The sequence below is a fragment of the Phascolarctos cinereus genome, unplaced genomic scaffold (genome assembly GCF_003287225.1).
Source record: "Phascolarctos cinereus isolate Bilbo 61053 unplaced genomic scaffold, phaCin_HiC Scaffold_1;HRSCAF=81, whole genome shotgun sequence".
Taxonomy (NCBI): Eukaryota; Metazoa; Chordata; class Mammalia; order Diprotodontia; family Phascolarctidae; genus Phascolarctos; species Phascolarctos cinereus.
The window spans coordinates 293,465,757-293,485,975 of NW_027555514.1; the positions used below are offsets into that span (position 1 = coordinate 293,465,757).

Sequence of the window (20,219 nt, forward strand, 5' to 3'; positions counted from 1 at the left end):
TTCCCCAAGGCCAGCCTGGCTGCATCAAGCACAGGGCATGGCAGACGAAGCGCATCTTCTTTGTTGACAGGACTACCAAATTAAGCAGTGACGGGACTGAGGCAGATAGAGCTTCCCTAAATCTTAGCAAAGCTTTTGACAAAGCATTCCTACAAGTCTTGGGGAAGAGATGGCAAGAGCTAAATTAGATAAGAATTTGGTCAAATGGATTCAGAAGAGGCTGGCTAGCTGGACTCAGAACTGCTTTGTTAATGATTCAGTGTCACTGCGGCAGGAGGTCTCTGGGGGAGGGCCCCAGGGATCTGCACTTGGCCCTATGCTGTTTATCATTCTCATCAATGACTCAGATATGGGCACACTTGGTACGCTCATCAACTCTACAGATGACACAAAGCCCCTGGAGAGGCAGAAGTAAAAAGTGAGGACTCAAAAGGATCTTGACAGGCTTGAGCAGTATGCTGGATCTACAGAAGAAGAAATGTGAAGTTCACAAAAATCAACTTCCAGAAGGTGGGGGAGAGATAACTGGTGAGTGTTTTTTCTGATAAAGATCTGGGGGGCTGTACGGCCCACAAGCCCCATGACTCAGCAGTAGGATGTGACAGCCAGAAACACTAATTCCATCCCGGGATTCATTAACGGGGCAGAGCTTCCAGGAACTGAGAGCCGACGGTCGCACTGTTTGCCCTTGGCAGACCTCAGTCGGAGCACCACAGCCTGAGATGGTGAAGCACCTTGAACCTGGGTCTTAGGAGGCTGGGTTGTTCAGGCTGGAGGGACAACCCGCTGCCTGTCTTCAAGTATCTGGAGGGCTGTCCCACGAAGGAGGGGCTGGCCCTGTTCTCTTCGGCTGAAGTGGGAGGAGGAGGAGGAGACGTCACCAGGTCGGTCGTGTGGACATGATATCACCGCAGCAGCCGAACCACAAATCAAGCAAAGGAGCAGAGGTGCCCACTCCCGAGCAAAGTCCACGGCTGTGCCCAGAATGCCCTCTGTGCTCCATCCTGGGCCTCCCTCTCCTGAGTCCCCCAAGGGGTCAGCACTCCCTCCCTCTTGAAATGACTCCGTAGGTTTGTGCCTTGAGGCCCAGAGAAGGAGTTTTGCATGCCAGGAGCTCCTCACAGCAATGAATTATGGGTCTAGTCGCTTGGGACAGCTTTGTGCTTTCACAGCTACATCCGCGGTTTGTCTCCCGGGGAAGGAAAAGCAGGGTGACCTTGTGCACAAAGGCAGGGGAGCCTCCATGTCATGCGGTTTGGAGCAGGTGGGAGAAGAGGGCGCAGGGGACCGAAGGGGACAGGCACTTATCAACTGCCTCCCGTGTGCCAGGCACATGTTTACAAAACACCTTCCTTGCCAACTCTGTGGAAGTACTATTCCATCTTACAGATGAGGAAGCTGATGCTCTGAGTCACCAAGGGCCTCATCCACGACCGTTGCAGGACTTGAGGCAGAATTCAGAACCCAGTATTCTGCCCTCTCAGCCCAATATTCTTCCTGAGACCCTCCCTGGTTGGACCCCGGCATTAGAAAGCTCACTGTGGCAGGTGAGGGAAAGGCAGACGGGGCGGGGACTGTAGGTATTAGTGTGTGCGCACGCGTGCGCGCGTGTGTGTGCATGTGCACATGTGTTCATTTGTGTGCGTGTGTGTGTGTGCGTGCGTGTGTGTGTGTGTGTGTGTGTGGAGGGGGATCGCAATCAGGAAGCCACTGCAGTAACCCAGGAACAGGGATGGAGGCCTGCACCATGGGACTGGCCATGTCTGTGCAGGAGAGGCCCTAGAGGGCTCCACAGGCCTTGGCAACTGAATGTCAAAGGACACGACCGTGCCACTGGAGGGAAGTTTTCAAGGTCAGGGGCTGGAAGGCTGGTGGTACCAGGGAAACCGGGAGGTGGGCTGGGTTTGCTGGGGAAGGTGATGAGTTCAGTCTTGGCCATGGTGACTTTGAGGCTCAGCAAGACAGCCAGATGGCGATGTCTAGCAGGCGGGACAGGAGCTGGGACATAGATGAAGTTGGGAATCATCCGCAGAGAAGTGGAAACTGGAACCACAGAGATACTTTGGGGAGAGGGAGGAGGAGGAGGAGCGAGCCTTGGGAGATGGCCACATGTGGGAGCAGAAGTAGCAGCACCAAGAAAGAGCCATCCCACACACGAAAGGCACCGAGAAGCAAGACGGCGTGTGGACCAGAGCAGGAGACAGCCATGGGGCCTGGCTGGCAAAGGCTGGCTCTGCCCTCCCCAGGATGGCCCCCACCTCGGCCTGGAATGTATCCTTCTCTCCCGACCCTTCCCGTCTCCCCTTGGACCTCGGCTCCCCCCCCAGCCAGAGGCCTGGCGTCTCTCCTCCTGTTCAAGCTGAGCCCCAGAAGGAAGACATCCCAGCCTAGCTTTCCAGACTCACTTGGGCATTCTGTAATCCAGTCAAACTGGACTTCTCTCTGTTCCTCTCCCACCTCCATACTTTTGCCCTGGTCATCTCCTCATGTCTAGAATGCATTGCCTCCTTCCCTCTGCCTCATAGATTCCCTTTCCTTCAAGACTCCATAAGGCACCATCTGCATAAAGCCTTTCCTGCCCACCCCCGTCCCTCCGCAATACACGCACATACACACACTCACATAATACACACACACACACACACACACCCTCCCGGAAGCCCTGGGTCTATGGGCCTTGTCAGGGGCCAGAAGCAGCCCTGCTCCTCCCCCCAGCCCCAAAGCCATCCCAGCCTTTCCTGCTCTCTCCCCCTCAGATTGATGGCATTGGTGGACAAGGGCCAACAAGCTGAGAAGATGTCTAGCTTTTACTAAAAATCCCAAGTAAATTATTAATTACAGCCCAAAGCAGAAGTGCAGACACTGTCCTATTATAAAAGATTAATATTTTTAAAAAAAAAGGCTCCCGGAAAATTACCAGTGCCTGCCTGGCGGAGCCTGCTCGGAGCACACCTGCCTCGAGAAGTGACGAGCTGAAGCCCGGGTGGGGCAGCCCAGCCTACCATCCTCACAGCAGACTTTGCCCGCCCTCCCGCCTTAAAGAGAGCAGTCTACATTTGGCCTCGTGCCCACACTAACTTCATCCAAAGGCATGTGGGCCTCAGCCCGGCCCACCAAGAGGCCTGGCCAGTGACCATGACACAGAGCATCGCTTGTGGGCCCGCTAGGAATCCAGGCCAGCCTCGGGCCTTCTCAGAGCGGGGCTGGGGGAGAAGGAACCAAGCCCAAAGGGAGATGGTGAAGGAGCTCCCTCGGGGTCCACGGCACTCAGCTGGGGGCAGAGAATTCGAGTATCCGTCCCTGGCACGGGACCATCCCTCAGCCTCAGCCCCTCGCACCAATGTGCTCCTGGTAAACAGAGGGCAGACATACCCTGCCTCTCTTGGTAACGATGTGGCATGGAACGAGGAACACCGTCAGACATAGCTGATATGTTGACTTCACGGTGACTTATTGCCTGTGAAGGAAGGTTCCAGCTAGGGGTGCCTGGTGAAAGTCAGGCTGGAAAGGTGGCCTGGGGCCTTGTTTTCCTATCTGTAAAAAGGGCTAGTGGCCTTTCCCCCTGCCTACTGAAGAGGAAGACGCTTTAGGGAATAGAGCAGAGGGAAGAGGCTGTTTGTGGTATCAGGTGACTTACAATACCCCCTGTGGAGCTGGGCTGGGCTCGGCAGGGCTGCTGCGCCGTTGGGCCCATCTCCAGATGAAGGACACACAAGAGAAGAGGAACGGTGGAGCCTGGTTGGGTGTCACTGGGAAGCTAGAGCTCTGACCTTCTCTGTCTATGGTGCTGCAGCTGGTGGAGCCCAGCCCAGGAGCACAAGATCACAGGGAAGGGGCCTCACTTAGCAAAGGCCCGGCTCGGTCCCTCGTTTGACAAGGCAGAGCCTGCTGGCCACCCGACTGGGCGCTGCCCAAGGACGCAGAGTATGTGAGCCCAGAGCTGGGCCTGCCTTCCTGCCACAGCTGGCCCGTCATGTGCAGACAGAGTGAGACTCCCTGAGGAAGAAATCCTTCCTCCCCTGGCACTGCAGTGGGTGGGGGCCACAGCTCCCTGTACCTGCTCAGCTCTGGTGTAGCATTCTGGCTCTCTCACAGGCTCAGGGTCAGAAAGGTGCTTTGTAAATGCAGAAGCTCTCTAGAAACACGAGCTATTGTGACTTGTTCCTCTGGGGCTGTCCTAGGTCTGACCCCTTTGGTGACGAGGCCTATTCTGGAACAAGGCTCTGATGGCTCTCCCAGCTCTGACAATGCCACTATTAGCCCAGGCAAGTCTCAACCTCTCTGGGCCTCAGTTTCCCCAACAGCTAAGTGGGGTAAGAGCCACTCTCTCTGTCTCTGGAAAGCACTTTGAAAGGTGATCCGAATTGTCCTAGCATTCTTCCAAAGCAGCTCTTGACTGGGGGGGTCCATAAACTTTTTAAAAAATATTTTGAAAAAGATATTTTCATATAATTGGTTTTCTTTGTAATTTTATTTATTCTGATTTATTGCATTTAAAACCATTACTCTGAGAAGAGGTCCACAGGCTTGACCAGACTGCCCAGGAAGCGAGGCCTTGGCCCATGAAGGGGTAAGAGCCACAGTTTTACAACATTCACAAACACTAAGCCACGTTAAAAGAACCCACTAAAAAAGGAAGAGCCAAAAGTTAATTGTCACTTGGAAGGAAAGGCTACAGATGAGTACATGAGAAGTGGTTTGGATGAACCACCTCATCCTCATCAAACTGGCAAAAAATGTCAAAAAGCACCAAAGTCCACAGCTGGCGGGGATGAAGAGCACACTCATCACTGCTGGTGGAATCACTCCCTTTGAGTGTTTCTAGAGAGCAGCATGGCAGGACACAGGAAAAGTTCCCAAACGGACCACAGCCTTTGTTCCGTGGTTAGGAAAATGCCCTGAAAGCATTGTCCTACACACACAGGAAGAATTCCCTGGCCAAAGATGTTCTGAGCAGCGCTATGTGCAGTCAGAGAGAATCGGGAGCATCCTTAATGCCCATCCCCTGGGAAAGGCCTAACCAGGCTGGATTCCAGACCGACAAGGATGAGGAATACCAGGAAACCTGGACAGACCCTTCTGAGATAATGCAAAGGAAAATCCTGGGGACCAAAAGAATGATGTGCAACTACCTGTGAGGGCCTAGATGGAGAAGTGACAGAGCCTGAGCAAAGCGGACTCTCACGGGGGCCCCGAGAAAGGGGCTAGAACGCTGCACTGCTCAGTGACAAAGGGGGGAAACGGGCACAGAGCCGCCCTCACATGCAGCAATGCTGCTCCTGCCCTTTCAAGTTACAAGAAACCCTCCCGGGCAACTCACAGGGTCTCGTAACTCCTCGCCGTCCCGGGCCGCCGTCCGAGGGACCTTCACGGGGAGCTCATCGCCACACTCTGTGTCGGATGCGTTGGGAGACTCAGCTAAATCGAGGAACTCATCTCTCTTGTGACCTCTGAACCTGATTTTGTCGAACCTTCTGAGCATGTTCAGCACAGAACTTCGAGGCTTCACCTTAACATGACGGTCGGAGTCCCTGGGAGAGAAGGAAGGGGGAAAGACAGAGGTCACTACCACCATCCCAGCCTGACAGCGGCATCTGTCTCGACAAGGACGACCATTCATCTCCCGTGTAAATGTAAAAACTACCACGTGGTTAAAACAGGACGACAACAGACCGCACGCAACCAACTGCAGGCCGATAAGCCCAGCTCCGGGAGAGCTGAGGCTGATGCTACAATCCGTCAGCATTTATCAAGCCCCTACTGTGTGCCAGGCACTGTGCCAAGCGCCAGACTGAGCTGCAGTAGGGTCGGCCTGATCAGGAGTCCACACTAAGTTATGAACCAAAATGGCAGCTTCCAAGAGCAGGGGGCTCCAGAATGCCTGAGGAGGGGCAAACCAGCCACAACTTCTATGCCAGCCAGTGGTGGGATCGGGTCCAGGAGTGGCCCCCACACTTCCAACCCAGGCAAGAGAGGAAGACCCAACTTCCAAAAACCCAAACCAACTGTCTTAGTAAGGAATGGGCAGCAAGGCTAGACAGGAGCACGCACGGAAAACGATCTGGAGGTTACAGTGGGGACAAGACTCAGAGTAATACCAGAGTCAAATTCATTAACGAGATCTTAGGTTGCCTTAGGAGAAAGAGATGATACGCCCATATTTGGAACGGACCATCCGATCCAATGACCGTATTTTGTAATCAAGGAAACTGAGGCCCAGGGCACTGGAGGTCACATGAGCCTCAGGGGCAGGAATCTGAGCCACTACTCTGTCCACGTCTAGGGAGGTGACTGTCCCTCTGTCCTCTGCCCTTCTCAGACCACATGGAGAGTCTCATGCTCAATTCCAGAAACCACGTGCTGGGAGTACACACGTGTCAGAAGATGTGGCCCGAGACGTAGAGAAGATTGGAGATGGCATCACACAGGGATCAACAGAAGGAGCTGGTATTGGCCAGCATTCTAAGGGCCATCATGGGACAAAGGGGTGAGCCCTGAAGCTCAGAATGAAAAGCAGCAGGGGAGGGAGTTACAGAAAAGGCCGCCCAGCTCAAGGTAACTCCAAAGTCCTCCCAGAGAGGCATGGGCCTTTTCGGGAGGAAGTGAGCACCCCCTCCTTGGAGGCCCGGGGAGTGGCCCAGACAACCGCCAAGGTCCCTCCATGCTGCCTGAAAGCACCATCTAGCTTTATACCCACCTACCCAAGTCCTCCCTTGCCCGTGCCTATGGCACCTCGTGCTGCTGACTGGTCAGAGAGCAGACGCCAACATGGTCACCAGCCTTGGGGGCAGGATCTGAAGCCTGAAGACTGGGAAAGGGGGGTCACTTGGGGGTTTCCTCACCTGCCAAAGAGGTGTGCTAATTAACACTGCTGTGCCGCCTCTGAACGCTGCCCAACAGGGGCCAAAGATGACCCTCTGGCCACCTCTTGGGCTAGCCTCTCCCAGGGTGGAGAAGGGTTTTTACGGGAATTCTTTCACCTGTGCTGGGCTACCCAAGGGCAGGTGGGTTTGGAGTCAGGAGCCCCACCTCTCACCTCTCCAGCTAAGTGACCTCGGGAGAGTCCTTCGCCTTCTCCTTGAGCCTTAGTTTCCTCTTCTACAGACCCCCAAGCCACCATGGAAACATTTCCAATGCCGGCCTCCCAGGGTCATTCATCACACCCTCTGCCCGCAGGGTTGGCGGGGCCCTGCCCAGCTTCCTCTGTGGTCTGGGGACTTCCTCCCCCTCTCCCTGCTGCTGCTCCAGTGACCAGGCATCTCAAAGGAAAGCTGGCGTCACACCCATAGCATCCGCCCGACAGATTGCTGTCCGTGGGCTGCTGAGGGCTAGGAAGGATGGATGGCATAATGGAACCCGAGGAGGCAGCCAGCCTCCCACCCCATGGGGCTTCGGCTGGGGGTGGGAGATGAGGGAGTGGGGCAGGGAGAGTTTAACCTTTATCTCCATGTCCCCAGGCCCTAGCACACAGTAGGACTGACACACAGTAGGTGCTGCGCTGTGATCACAGTCTTCCAGCATCTGCAGAGGAGTCGTCTTAGGGGAGGGGGATTCACTTTGCTCCACTAGCTACTAATGCACCTAAAAGTGCAAGGGGCAGGGGCGAATGGGCTGCCTTGGGAGGTAGTGAGCTGCCAGTCCCTAGATCTATTCAAGCAGAGGTGACATGACCAATTGTGTGAGATGCTGGAGGAGGGACTCCTGCTGATATATAGGGTAGCCTAGAGAGGCAGTGGATAAAGCACCCACCCTAGAGTCAGCAGGCCCAGCCTCAGACACTTACTAGCTGGGTGACCCTGGGCAAGTCACTTTACCTCAGCTGCCTCCAAAAAGGGGGGAGGGGGAAGCTGAGCTGGGAAGAGGGAGACCTGGGCTCCCACCCTGCCCCCATTACTTCCTGCCCTTTCAAGCCAAGCTGCTTGAGCTGGGGTGGGGGCCCTCTGTTTCCCCCCACCATGATCCCTATGCCTTCCCGCTCCTTCCGACTTTGCCGACTTTGCGAGTGAGTCCCTGCACTCCAGTGATGCACAGATAAGCTTCTGTGATGATCATTATCCGGGTCGTCAGGAAGGAATGGCCTGGAAGTCCCAGCCCTGGGCTCCCATCTATCCCTGGCCTGGCCACAAGCCGGCTGCAGGGACAGGCCTTCAGCTCAGCCTCAGCAGTTCCTTTGGGCGCCCCCCGCCTCAAACAACTTCCTCCCCAGCTCTGCTTCCCCCCGCCACCCGTGCCCCCCATCTCACAGCTGGCCCAGGGCAGCGCTGCACACAGGACTCACTGTATACCACTGGTGCTTAAGCAGTGTTTGCTGGGTTCACTGACCTGCTCTGTAAACTGATGGGAAAGCATTTGGAAAACACACCTGGAGACAGTAGAGGGAGGGGGTGGCCGGAGACCTGGGCTTGAGGATGAGATGAGGACCCCAGTCATATCCTGCAGCACCCCCCCATCTCCACAACCATTTCTGCAATGCTGCAGTCTGCAAGGGGCTCTTCACACCCTCTCTCCTCTGACCCCCGTGAAGGACCGTACCTAATTTACAGATGGGGACATTGGAGGCTCTGAGAGAGGCCCTAGGGCCTGATGGAGTGAAGAAGCCCAGCTGGTCATCTCCTCTGGCCAGCTACCCTTCGAGGCCTGGGGGTCTGTAAACGTTGGTAAATTGTTTAAGTTGACACTTAAGCCCGTCTCCACCGGGCTCCAGCCGCCATTCCAGGCTGACGACACATGACTGCTCTGTGCCTGAGCCACGGTGGCCCCCTCCACGCCTCCAGCCTGGGAATCCATCCCTGCTTGCCTCGCTTCCTTTGAGTCTTGACTCCATGATCACCTCCTCCGAGAATCCCTTCCCATCAATCACCAGGTGTTCGCTTTGTCTAGGGCGGCCACGCCCAGAGCATCCCAAAATCACATTGTATTTATTCTGCTTTTCGCTAAGCCGAGCTCCCTCAGTAGATTGTCAGCTGGCGGGGAGGGGCAGAGAGAGTTTACCTTTTATCTTCTCATTCCCAGGACCTGACACAGAGACAGGCAAACAGTAGGTGCTTAATAACTGCGTGCTGGGTGAAGTTTTAAAACAGGACGGACTGACTTTCAGGCTTTCCCCACAAGTTCTTCTTTGTCTCTGATTGGGTTTTTTTGTTTCAATGAATTTTAAAAATCATTTTACTACCTGCCCTCTTTCTCTGCACCCCCTCACCTGAGAGGGGGTGGGGAAGGGCCCTGGAGGGGGCAGCCCTCTCAGGTCAGGCCAGGTGCCTGGCATCGAGCCTCAATGCACAGAGCTGGGCGCATCCCACCACCACGTGCCAGCCTTGCCAACGCCTGGCACAGCCCTGAGCCTTCTCTTCACACTGAACATGCCCACTTCTTCCCACTGATTCTCAGATGACATGGATGCCAGGCTCTTCCCCACCCTGCCTGTCCGGGCTTCTGCCTCAGGCTGGCCCAGAACCTCTGCTGGCATCCCACCTGCTCCCCTCAGGGCTGAGTACAGCTGCCTCCAGGGGCAGGCCTTCCTGGCCCCCCGGCCTCAAGTGGCAGCTCCTCCCAAAATAACGAAGCATTTCTCTACCTGGCTCTGTGTTGTTCCCCTCCTCCCCTGAAATCTCACCTGTGTCTGCAGCCTGGTACTGAGCAGGTGCCTAACTCTGAGATCTGTGACTGGTCCAGGGTCTCACAGTGACCGTGGCAGAGGCAGCGTCTGAGTCCCCGGCTTCTGGCTCTTCGGCCAGCCCTCTCTCCCCCACCCCCCGCGGCCCACAGACAGATCTGTGTGCCCTTGGCCAGGTGACCACCTTCAGAGCCCCAGCTTTCTCCTCTGAAAAACGTACACTCCTCCCCTGCCACTGCCGCCTGCAAACATCAGAGCCCGGCAGAGTGAGAGCAGCTGTACTCATGCCTGTTAGTGACATGCTGTGGAGACAGAGCCCACGGCAGGGTGCGGGCTATTCAGGGGAGACTGAGACCGGACAAGAAAGTGCAGAGAGAGAGAGAGAGAGAGAGAGAGAGAGAGAGAGAGAGAGAGTGTGTGTGTGTGTGTGTGTGTGTGTGTGTGAGAGAGACAGAGAGACAGAGAGACAGACAAGCAGGCAGAGAGAGAGAGAGACAGAGGCATACAGAGATAGAAAGAGAGGAAAAGGGAGAGGACAGAGAGGGAGAGAGACAGCGAGGAAAGAGGAGAGGGAGAGACAGAGAGATGGAAGGGGAGACAGTGGAGGTGAGAAGAGAAGGAGGGGCAGGAAGGAAGGGGGAAGGGAGGGGAAGGGGAAGGGGGAGGGGGAGGGGGAAGGGGAGGAAGGGAGGGGGAGGAGGGAAGGGGGAGGGGGAGGGGAGGGAGGGGGAGGAGAGGGAGGGGGAGGAGAGGGAGGGGAGGAGGTAAACAGCCACCTGGGGCTGACAAAGCCACTCCCTGCCTGCCACCAATCTGGCTGGGGCAGTTGGGCCATTCAAGGATCTACAAGCCAACTCCTGCTTCCCTCCTAAGCTACAGAGGCCACGTCCCCTCCCCCATCCTGAAGCCCTCTTTCTCTCTCTTCCTCATCCTCTTTTTCTCTTCCTTCTCTGTGCCAGGATTAACCAATGTCCAGTCTCCCTTCCCTCTGACCACTTTCTCCTTGGAGATTTCCAAGCCAGGAGGCCGGCCTGGCAGCCCGGCACTGGCCTTGGGGTCAGGAGGCCTGCATTCACATCCCACCCAGAGAGCTCGGGGTGGGTCAGTTCCGCTCTCTAAGGCTCAGTTTCCCTCCCAATACAGGATTGATCACAACGGCCTCAAAGGTGCTTCTGGCTCTCCATCTTGGCCCCTCAAGGCTCTTCCCAGCCCCTCAGCCATCCCTCTGACTTTGCTCAGCCTAACCCAAGCCTCTGAAGGCCAGCTGCAGAAAGCCTGCACACGGGCCTGCCCTGACCCTCTTCCCCACCCTCCTTGACCACAGCAGGACAACTATGGAGACCAGAGGGTCTGCCGAGAAAGGGCTCTGGGCTCAGGCTCTCCCTGGGCCAACCCCCTTTCCTGGCCATCAGAGCCCTGAAGTTTTGCCAGCAAAGCCCCAGTGTGGCTCCCAAAATACAGACAAGCAGGGTATTCTAGGGCTCGAGGACCCTGGGGGCACAAGGTTCTAGATCTCCAGCTGGAAGGGGCATCCCCACCCCCCTTTACAGGTGAGCAAATCAAAGCCCAGAGGGGTGGTGACCTGCCCAGGGTCACAGGGACCGAAGTCTTCCAGATCCCAGACTCAACAGGGTGAGGGGGCTGCAGACTGAGGATCTGCGCTCCCCATGGCACCCTCTGAGGGAGGCGGGAGGCTTCTTACAACTCCCATTTTACAGGCAGGGAAACTGAGGCTCAGAGAGAAGTAGAGACTCTGGACCCAAGCTCCTTCCCTGGCACGAGGCAGTCCCATGACCTCATCTCTCAGGGCCTCAGTTTCTTCATTTGTAAAGCAGGGGCTGGGCTCAATAACCTCTGGATCCTTCCCAGCTTGGCATGGCTGACCCTTCCCCTGGGGTTTTTCCATGACACAACTTGATGGGATGGGGTCGAGAGACACCCAGGCCAACCCCCTCTCCTTAACTTCCTCCCCTGGATCGAGCTAGGACTGGGGCAGTCTTGGGGAATCACCAGTCCCCATGATGAGCCCCTAGGTGGTGCGGCGGGGCAGTGTGGGAGAGGGCAGGAAGCAACATTTGAGGCCCCTGGAGGAAGGCCCAGCTCTCTCCTCACCCTCATGGGGATGGCAGCCTTCCTAGATTCTAGATTCCTGGATTCTAGAAAGCTAAGGAGTCCAGATGCTGAGTGGGTGAGAACAGAGACCCCGGGGAAGCCACTGGCCTGGCTCGCAAGCTCACTTGCTCTGGCATTCCACGGCCGGGCAGCCAATGCTCTGCAGCCAGGAAAGAGTGGCCTGCCCTCGGTATCCCCACAGGGCTCCACGGGGCACCAGATGGGCCCCCTGGAAGGAAAGCCCGGCCAGAAGACAGGGAAGGAGGCTTCCGCTCTGAAACCACAGCAGTGGGCGAGCGGAGGTGGAGGTGGCAGCGGCTTCCTGCCAGCCTGGCCCACCCCCAGCCCCACCCTCAACAACTACTCAAAACAAGAGAGAAAACGTTCAATGTCGGCTAGGGCTTCTCATTCGCTAGTCATCGCCACCGTCACCAAGCATTTATGAAATGCAGACAATTGGCTTCACAGCATGGGCCTCTATTTCCTCTTCTGAAAACCTCTAAGGTCTGGCCCTCCCAGCTCAAGGCCTGGGCTCTGACCATCTTAGGAGCAGCCCTAAGGCCATGCAGTTGGCTGCAGGTAGAAATGGCTGTACTTCCGGGAAGGATTCTGGGAAGCCGGTCTGAGGGAGGTCTTGGCGTGGGGGGCTCATCACCAAAGCCCCCGTTCCGCGGGCTCTGCCCTGCCCTGCTCACAGGTCCCCCATGGATCCAGGGAGGGGGCGAGCTGCCTCACAGCAGGCCTTCTTGTGGTGGCGGGCCCATCATCCGACCACGGTCCTTCCCTGCCTTGCCCAGTGCCCTCATCCCACCAAGCTGACAGCAATGAGCTCACGAAACAGTCATGGCTCATCAAAGCTGCAGCATCTGCTCCATGAGGCGGGGCCTCTGTTCCCACCCTCTCATAAATGATGGAGGGTGACAGGGACCAGTGCAGAGGACCCCCAGCTGGAGCCAAGGGTGTGGGACTGGCAACAGAGGGCCCTTGTGCTCACCCCTCGCTGTATGCCGTGGGAACTGAGATCCTGGAATCACAGGCTTTGGAGCGGGTGGGGGGCTTCGAGTGTCCCCCAAACTAGACTTCCTGTTTTATGGGAAGGACTAAGGGGGGGAGCTTTGGCCCAGAAAGAATTCCAAGAGCACGCAGGGACCTTAGACGTCCCTTGAGTCTACCTTCCCCCTTCTTTCCTCTGGGGAAACTGAGGCCCAGAGAGATTCGTAAGACTTAGGAGCAGGCCAGGACCATGGGGGACAGTGAATCTCTCATTTTACACATAACCTAAGGCCCAGAGAGGCTCAGGGGATCCCAGGATTTAGAGCAGGTAGGGACCTTTGAGTCTACCCACTCATCTTATATAAAAAGGGGCAGCTGGGTGGTGCAGTAGACGGAACATTGGACCTGAAGTTAGGAAGACCTGAGTTCAAATCTGGCCTTGGACGCTTATTAGCTGTGTGATCCTGGGCAAGGCACAACCTGTGTTTGCCTCATTTTCCCCATCTGTCAAATGGGGATAATAATAGGACCTATCTCCCAGTGCTACTGTGAGGAGCAATGAAATAGTGAGGGCAAGGTGCCAGGCACATGCTTAGTAAAGCACTATGTTCTAGGAAGGCCCAGAACGGCTCAGCCAGAAACAGAATCCTGGAACTGCCTCCAGCACCCCAGATGGAACCCCTCTTCCTGGGTCAGGAGCTGACACAGCTGCCAGCATGAGAACTGTCAAGTCTGTGTCACTGCCTGCTTGAGAAGCTCTGATGGCTCCCTGCTACCTCTGGGACCCGACTATTAACTCCTCGGGTTGGCATTCAAAGCCCTCCCCAATGCAGCTCTGCACGCACAGGGCCCCTCACTGCCCTCCCAGCACTCCACAGTCCCTCCAGACCAGCCCAACCCTCAGCCCCTCTCTTTCCCCAGGCTTCTGAGTGCTCTCACTTCTCACCTCCCTGGCTCCCCAAGAAACCAGGCTCCAGTACCTCATGTGACAGCTGACCTTTCCCATCTGCCCCCCAAAAGTTAAGGCCCACCCCCCAAAACCGCCTAGTGCACATGCTTCCCACCCTAACCCCAACCCCAAGGTTTCTGCCCAGCTCCAAGAGGCCTCTGAGAGGGACACTCCCCCCGTCTGCCTCTGAAGTCAGTACCTAGCTCAGCACCCCTCCTCGGGCCTCAGTTTCCACCCCAACAAGATGCGAGGTCCAACTTAGTGGTCTCTAAGGCCCCTTCACAGCACTGACATTCAGTAGAAGAAGACCTCTGTGGAGGCTCACAGGATGCCGGAGCTGGGAGACCCCTCAGAGCCTGAGTCCAACCCAGGAGTTTCAATGACTCGTCCAAAGTCACACTTGGCAGTAAGCATCAGTGACAGGCCTGGAACCCACGGCCTGTGACCCCAGAGCATGCTGCCTCCCTGTCCTAGCATCGAAATATTCCAAACAGCTTCCCCTCTGGGCTTGGGAGAATTTGGGCTCAGCCTGAGCTAAGGCCTGGAAGCCCCAGATGCCGCCCCTGGCAGGCTGAACATCTGGGGTGGGACAAGCCAAAGGAGGGGATGTGGGAGAGTGTCTGGAGGACAAGGAACAAAAGGAGGGGAGCTTGCAGGGTCCAGAGACACCAGACTGTGACAGGCTCGCAAGCCAGGTCCACTCTCCCCCAACTCTGGGCCTCGGGCTCCTCATCTGGAAAAGGAGGAAGCTGCATGAGCCAGTCTCAAAGACCGTCCAGTTCGGCCAGGCTGTGAGCCGAGAGGTTCTGTTCCCTTGTTTCAAGCCGAGGACTCAGCTTTGACCCCAGCTGGGCACCCAAGGGACCCTGCACCCCCGGGGCTACAGCCCAGTTTACTAAGAAACCCTCTTAATGACCTTTCTGTAGCAATCCAAAGCTGGGGATAGCCAATAGCTTCTCAACCAATATTTTCAGATTCCAATGCAGAGCAGTGTTGGGTGTCGGCTCATAAGAAGAGGAGGAAGAGGATGGAGAAGGAGAAGGGGGAGGATGGAGGTGGAAGCAGAGGAGGAAGAGGAAGAGAAAGGGGAGGATGGAGAAAGAAGCAGAGGAGATGTGCAGGGCAGCATTCCCAAAGCGCTAACCCAACAATCCCCCAAACTCCTAGAACTAACCTACTGGCTGAGGCCCTTGTCTCCAGGAAGGCCTCCCTCCGTCTTCTGCCTAGAAAGTCCCAGTGCAAACAGGAGGCCAGACAACACCCACACATCCTCTCTCGAACTCATGGCTACTCCAAGCTTCCCAGCCCAACAGGGCCTCCAAGTTCTTCCCTGATGACCAGGCCTTCAGAGAGCTACCTTCCAGGCACTGGCAGAGAGGGCTCCCTTCCCCCACCCCATCACACTAACCCAGAAAAGCATGGCTGAGGGCCATGGGATGGACCAGCTGGAGGGTGAGAACATGGACCACGTCTCCAGGCCCGCCTTGGTTCCTCATTCCCACGGATGGCTCCCCGCCCCTACATCCAGTACACACAGCCCTCACCCCCTACATGGCATCTCATCTTCATCCCTCCCCTGGACCATCCTACAGCCCTGCCTCAAGGCCCTCCCTCAGCAGCCAGACTGGCTCTGACCATGTCACCTTCCATGGCTCCCTATTACCCCTAGGGACCAAACGTAACCTGCGCTATCTGACTTAGAAAGCGCTTTACCAGCTGCCCCATCTTGCTTCCCAGACTTCTTATGACTCACATCCCCTCCCTCCCACTCATATAAAAACACAACTAAACTACTTCATGGTAATCAGGCAAGGAAGGTGTGACACTCGTGCACCCTCAGTGAGCAGCCCCAGACCCACCCGGTGGGTGGGAGCCAGGTGCAGTTGGGGTCAGGGACAAGGTCCTCTGGCTTGCTGCCATGGCCCTGGGTCTGGAGAGCGGCTGCCCGGGCTGGCTCCTACTGGCCATGCTGCCTAGAGCAGGTACGGGTGTGAGGGGTGGCGAGGTGCCTCCTGGATCCAGCTGAATGACAAGGTGCTAGCTAACCTCACGGCATGACTCAGGGAGGGCTCAAGCCCAGCCTTCTCGAGACCAAAAGTGGCTTTTGTGCTGTTAATTAACGACATGAAAATTCCTTATGTCACCTTTAGCTCACCCTTGACATACGTCTTCTTTTGTGTCTCTTTGTCACGTCACTTCTGAGTACGCACATACGCACATACACACACATGATCATCATCCGGAACGGCTCGAGGCCCAGTATATCATTTACTACACTAGTGATCGTTAGCAAGCCCCATCCCTGTGTCCTCATCAGTAAATGCAGGCAGTACTCCACACTCCAGAGCTGGGACTCCAGCTCTGAGAACAATGAACTGTCTCCTCCACCAAAGTAAGTCAGGTCTGGGGCTGACAGAGGGCCCTCCTCACCAGTCATCATCCATCCTCCAGCAGGGAAGCCCAAGAAGCAGTGGGGCAGAGCAATTAAGGAAGCCCTGGGTTCGGGCCCTGCTTTTGGTCCACACCGGCTGTGTGAGCCTGGAATAGCCCCTCACCTTCTCAGGGCCCTCAGAATGTGAGCCTGGGATAGCCCCTCACCTGCTCAGGGCCCTCAGAATGTGAGCCTGGGATAGCCCCTCACCTGCTCAGGGCCCTCAGAATGTGAGCCTGGGATAGCCCCTCACCTGCTCAGGGCCCTCAGAATCTCTAAGGGGACACAGCCTGTCTCCACTGATGGAGGGCCCCCTTGCTCTAGTCCCTATTCCTATCCTGGGGGCAGGGGCTGGGAGACACTTGTCTTGAGCACCTAGGACTCGGCACAGTGCCTGACACAGAGTAGGGGGCTTAATGAATGAATAAAAGCACAGGGTGAAGAGCCCAGGTCCAACCCACAGGTGAAAGTCATAGTGCTTTCTCTTCATGTCCAAACAAAGAAGCAGCTGGGAGCGGGCTGGGCTGAGCTACATGGCACCCAACTGTTGGGGGCTGGGATACGAGGGGAGGAGAGATAGGAAAAAATGCCATCTCTGAAACAGATACCAGCTTATTTCTGGCAGCCGAGCAGCCAGAAAGGCCTGGCTTCGTGCCTCATCTTTCAGGTGGATAAAGGGCCCCCTCTTCTTTCTTATCTGTTCCAGGCTAAGGAAGCTAAAGCCCTTTAAGGAGGCCATGCAGACATCTTGTGACAAGATGAGGGGCTGCCAAGGCAGACCTGCCTCCTCTCCTCTCCCCTTCCCCCACAGATGTGGAATCCATCTCATGACTGCCATGGGTCCCCTACAGAGACTCAGCTTCGGCCAAGATGGAAACAGCAATGTCAAGGCCAGCGGCTCTGGAGTCAATGGGGCCTGGCTGAGAGTGACCTTGGCCAAGTCACTTCACTTTTCTGGGCCTCAGTTTCCCCCTTTGTAGCAGGCCTTAGCAGTGGCTGTGACAGCAGAAGCGGCAGCTTCGGGAGTTCTCAGCCCAGAGACAGTAAAGGGGTCAGACGACTGCTCACAAAGAGATTACAAGGGAAGCTTTGCTGGCACAAGGTGCAGGACCTTGTTGTGTGGCCCATACATGATCTCAGGTCACAGTTCCAGGCCCAAGAGGAACACCAGCATTTGTGGCTGTAAGGAAGCAAGGTCCCTTCCTGGATAAAGACCCAAGCCAGCTAGGAGAGCAGAGACCACACCTCTCCTTACATCATACCACTTTGGAAATACCAAAGATTTAGAGATCCCTAGAACTATCTCTGACAACAGCAGAAACCTGAAGCTTGTGACAGTGCCCCCTCCATCCCAGGAGCAGAATCCAACTTTAACATAAAGTTAAGAGTCAAGAAATAGGCTGGAAAAATGGGCATGCAACCAGAAAAGAAGGTAACCACACAAAGCTATTCTGGTTACAGGGAAGATCAAGACACAAACTGCTATCAAAACAGCTACAAAGCCTCAAAGATAAATGTGAATTGGACACATGCCCAACAAGAGTTCCTAGAAGAGCTTAAGAGGGATTTTTAAAATTAAAGAAAAAAAATTAAAGAATTGGGAAAAGAAATGAGAATGATGCTAGAAAATTATCAAAAGAGGCACAAAAATTCTGAAGAAAATAATACCTTAAAAAACAGAATTGGCAAAATGGAAAAAGAGGTACAAAATCTCACGGAATTAGAACTGAGGAAGTGGAAGCTAATGACTCCATGAAACATCAAGAAACAATAAACAAAGTTGAAGAAGAAGAAGAAGAAGAAGAAGAAGAAGAAGAAGAAGAAGAAGAAGAAGAAGAAGAAGAAGAAGAAGAAGAAGAAAAAGAAGAAGAAGATTTTAGATATCTTGTTGGGGGGCGAGGGAATGACCTGGAAAAATATTGAGGAGAGATTATTTAAGAATTATTGGACTACCTAAAAGTCATGATTCAAAAAAGCCTAGATATCATCTTTCAAGAAATTATTAAGAAAAACTGCCCTGATATCCTAGACCAGAGGGTAAAATAGAAATTCAAAGAATCTACCAATCACCTCGTAAAAGAGAACTCAAAACGAAAACTCTCAGGAATATTTATAGCCAAATTTCAGAGCTCCCAGGTCAAAGAGAAAATATTTCAAGCATCCAGAAAGAAACAATTCAATATTGTGGAGCCACAATCAGGATCACACAAGGTTTAGCAGCTTCAACATTAAAGGAGCAGAGGGCTTGGAATATAATGTTCCAAAACACAAAGGAGCTAGGATTACAACCAAGGATAACCTATCCAGCAAAACTGAGTATAATCCTTCAGGCCTTAAAATGGATATTTAATGAAATAAAGGACTCTCCAGCACTCCTGATGAAAAAAGCAAAGCCGAACAGAAAATACGACATTCAAACATAAGACTCATGAGAAGCATAAAAAGGTAAATAGGAAAGAGAAACCATAAGTGACTTAATATGGTTAAATTGTTTATATTCCTATATGAGAAGATGATACTTGTAACTCCCAAGAACTTTATGATTATTAGGGCAGTCAGGTGTATACATAGACAGAGGGCAGGGATATGAGCTGATTATGATGTGCTGATCTAAAAAAAAAAGTAAAGGGCAAGAAAAAGACACCCTGGGAGATAAGGGAAGGGAGAGGTAAAAAGGGAAAACTTTCTCACATAAAAGAGACATAGAAGGAGGAGCTTTTACAGTGAAGAGGAAAATAGGGGGGGGGGCAAAGCTTGAACATCAGTCTAATCAGAATTGATTCAAAGACGGAATAACATACATACTTAATTGGGTATGGGAATCTATCTCATACAGGGAAGTAGGAGAGGAAGAGGATACACGAAGAGGAAGGGGGCTGATAGAAGAGAGGGAAGATTAAAGGAGGCAGTGGTCAGAAGCAAAATAGACTTTTGAGGAGGGACAGGGTAAAAGGAGAAAGAAAAACATAAACAGGGGAAAAATAGGATGGAGGGAAATACATAATTAGTAATCATAATTGTGAATGTGAATGGGTTGAATTCACCCATAAAACAGAAGCAGAAAGAATGGATTGGGGGGCGGAGCCAAGATGGCAGAGTAAAAGCAGTGACTTGCTTGAGCTCTCCCCCAAACCCCTCCAAATACCTATAAAAAATGGCTCTAGACAAATTCTAAAGCAGCAGAACCCACAGAAAGACAGAGTGAAACAAATTTCCAGCCCAAGACAACCTGGATGGTTGATCAGAAAGGTGTATCGCGCCAGGCCACAGCAAACCTGGAGCAGGCCTCAGAGGACTGAATCACAGGCAGCTGTGGCAGTTTCCAGACTTCTCAACCCACAAATGCCAAAGACAAACTACAAGGTTAGTGGGAAAAGTCTGTTTCTGCGATGGTGAGAGAGGAGCTTGGGGTCTCAGCTCCAGTTCCTGAGAGCGTGACCCTCAGGACGGCAGCTGCCTCCTGAGCTTCCAGCCCACAGACTGAGGGGGAATCAAGTGGCTGATCAGAGGGGGATTGCAGGATCTCTCTGCTGGTGCAGGATTCTCTTGCTTTGCCCGTGCTTGGATCTGGGTCACGGTTCTGGGTGGGTGTCCTGGGGCGAGGAGGAAAACTGGCATGCTGGAGCTTGTAGTGACTCTGAAGAGCAAACCCTCACAGTTCCAAGACAGAAAAGACTGCTTGTGGTCACTCATAGACCAGAGCACAGGCCAGGAAAGGAGTAAACACCTCGCCCTTGATCATAGCACCTTGGAATAACTGAAAATGTACAGGTCCCTACAAGTATCTCTGAAAACAGCTGCACAAAACCCCTGAAGCTTGGGACAGTACATCCTCCACACTGGAAGCAGACTCCTACCTTAACAAAGAGTTTATAACTCAAGTAATTGGCTGGGATGATGAGCAAGCAACGCAAAAGTCAGACTATATTATCTTACTTTGGTGACAAAGAAGATCAAAACGCAACCAGAAGAAGACAACAAAGCCGAAGCTCCTACATTCAAAGCCTCCAAGAAAAATATGAATTGGTCCCAGGCCATGGAAGAGCTCAAAAGGGATTTTGAGAAACAAGTAAGAGAAGTAGAGGAAAAACTAAGGGTAATGCTAAAGGAAACCCCAAAAA

At 54.1% G+C, this 20,219-nt stretch overlaps 1 protein-coding gene across 2 annotated transcripts in view; it reads right to left on the reverse strand.

Annotated features, from left to right (window-relative positions):
• The window catches only part of GRAMD4 (GRAM domain containing 4), a 96,781-nt gene that overhangs the window by 41,939 nt on the left and 34,623 nt on the right, over window positions 1–20,219 (reverse strand). The window contains exons 1-2 of one of the 2 annotated variants that reach the window (XM_020977424.2): window positions 9,614–9,769; window positions 5,321–5,531 (exon numbers count right to left, since the gene is read on the reverse strand). In XM_020977424.2, the coding sequence (XP_020833083.1) occupies window positions 5,321–5,482 (162 nt within the window). In that variant the 5' untranslated portion in view covers window positions 5,483–5,531; window positions 9,614–9,769. Of the gene's footprint in view, window positions 1–5,320; window positions 5,532–9,613; window positions 9,770–20,219 lie in introns of those variants that run through there. The other variant, XM_020977423.2, reaches the window with a different exon arrangement.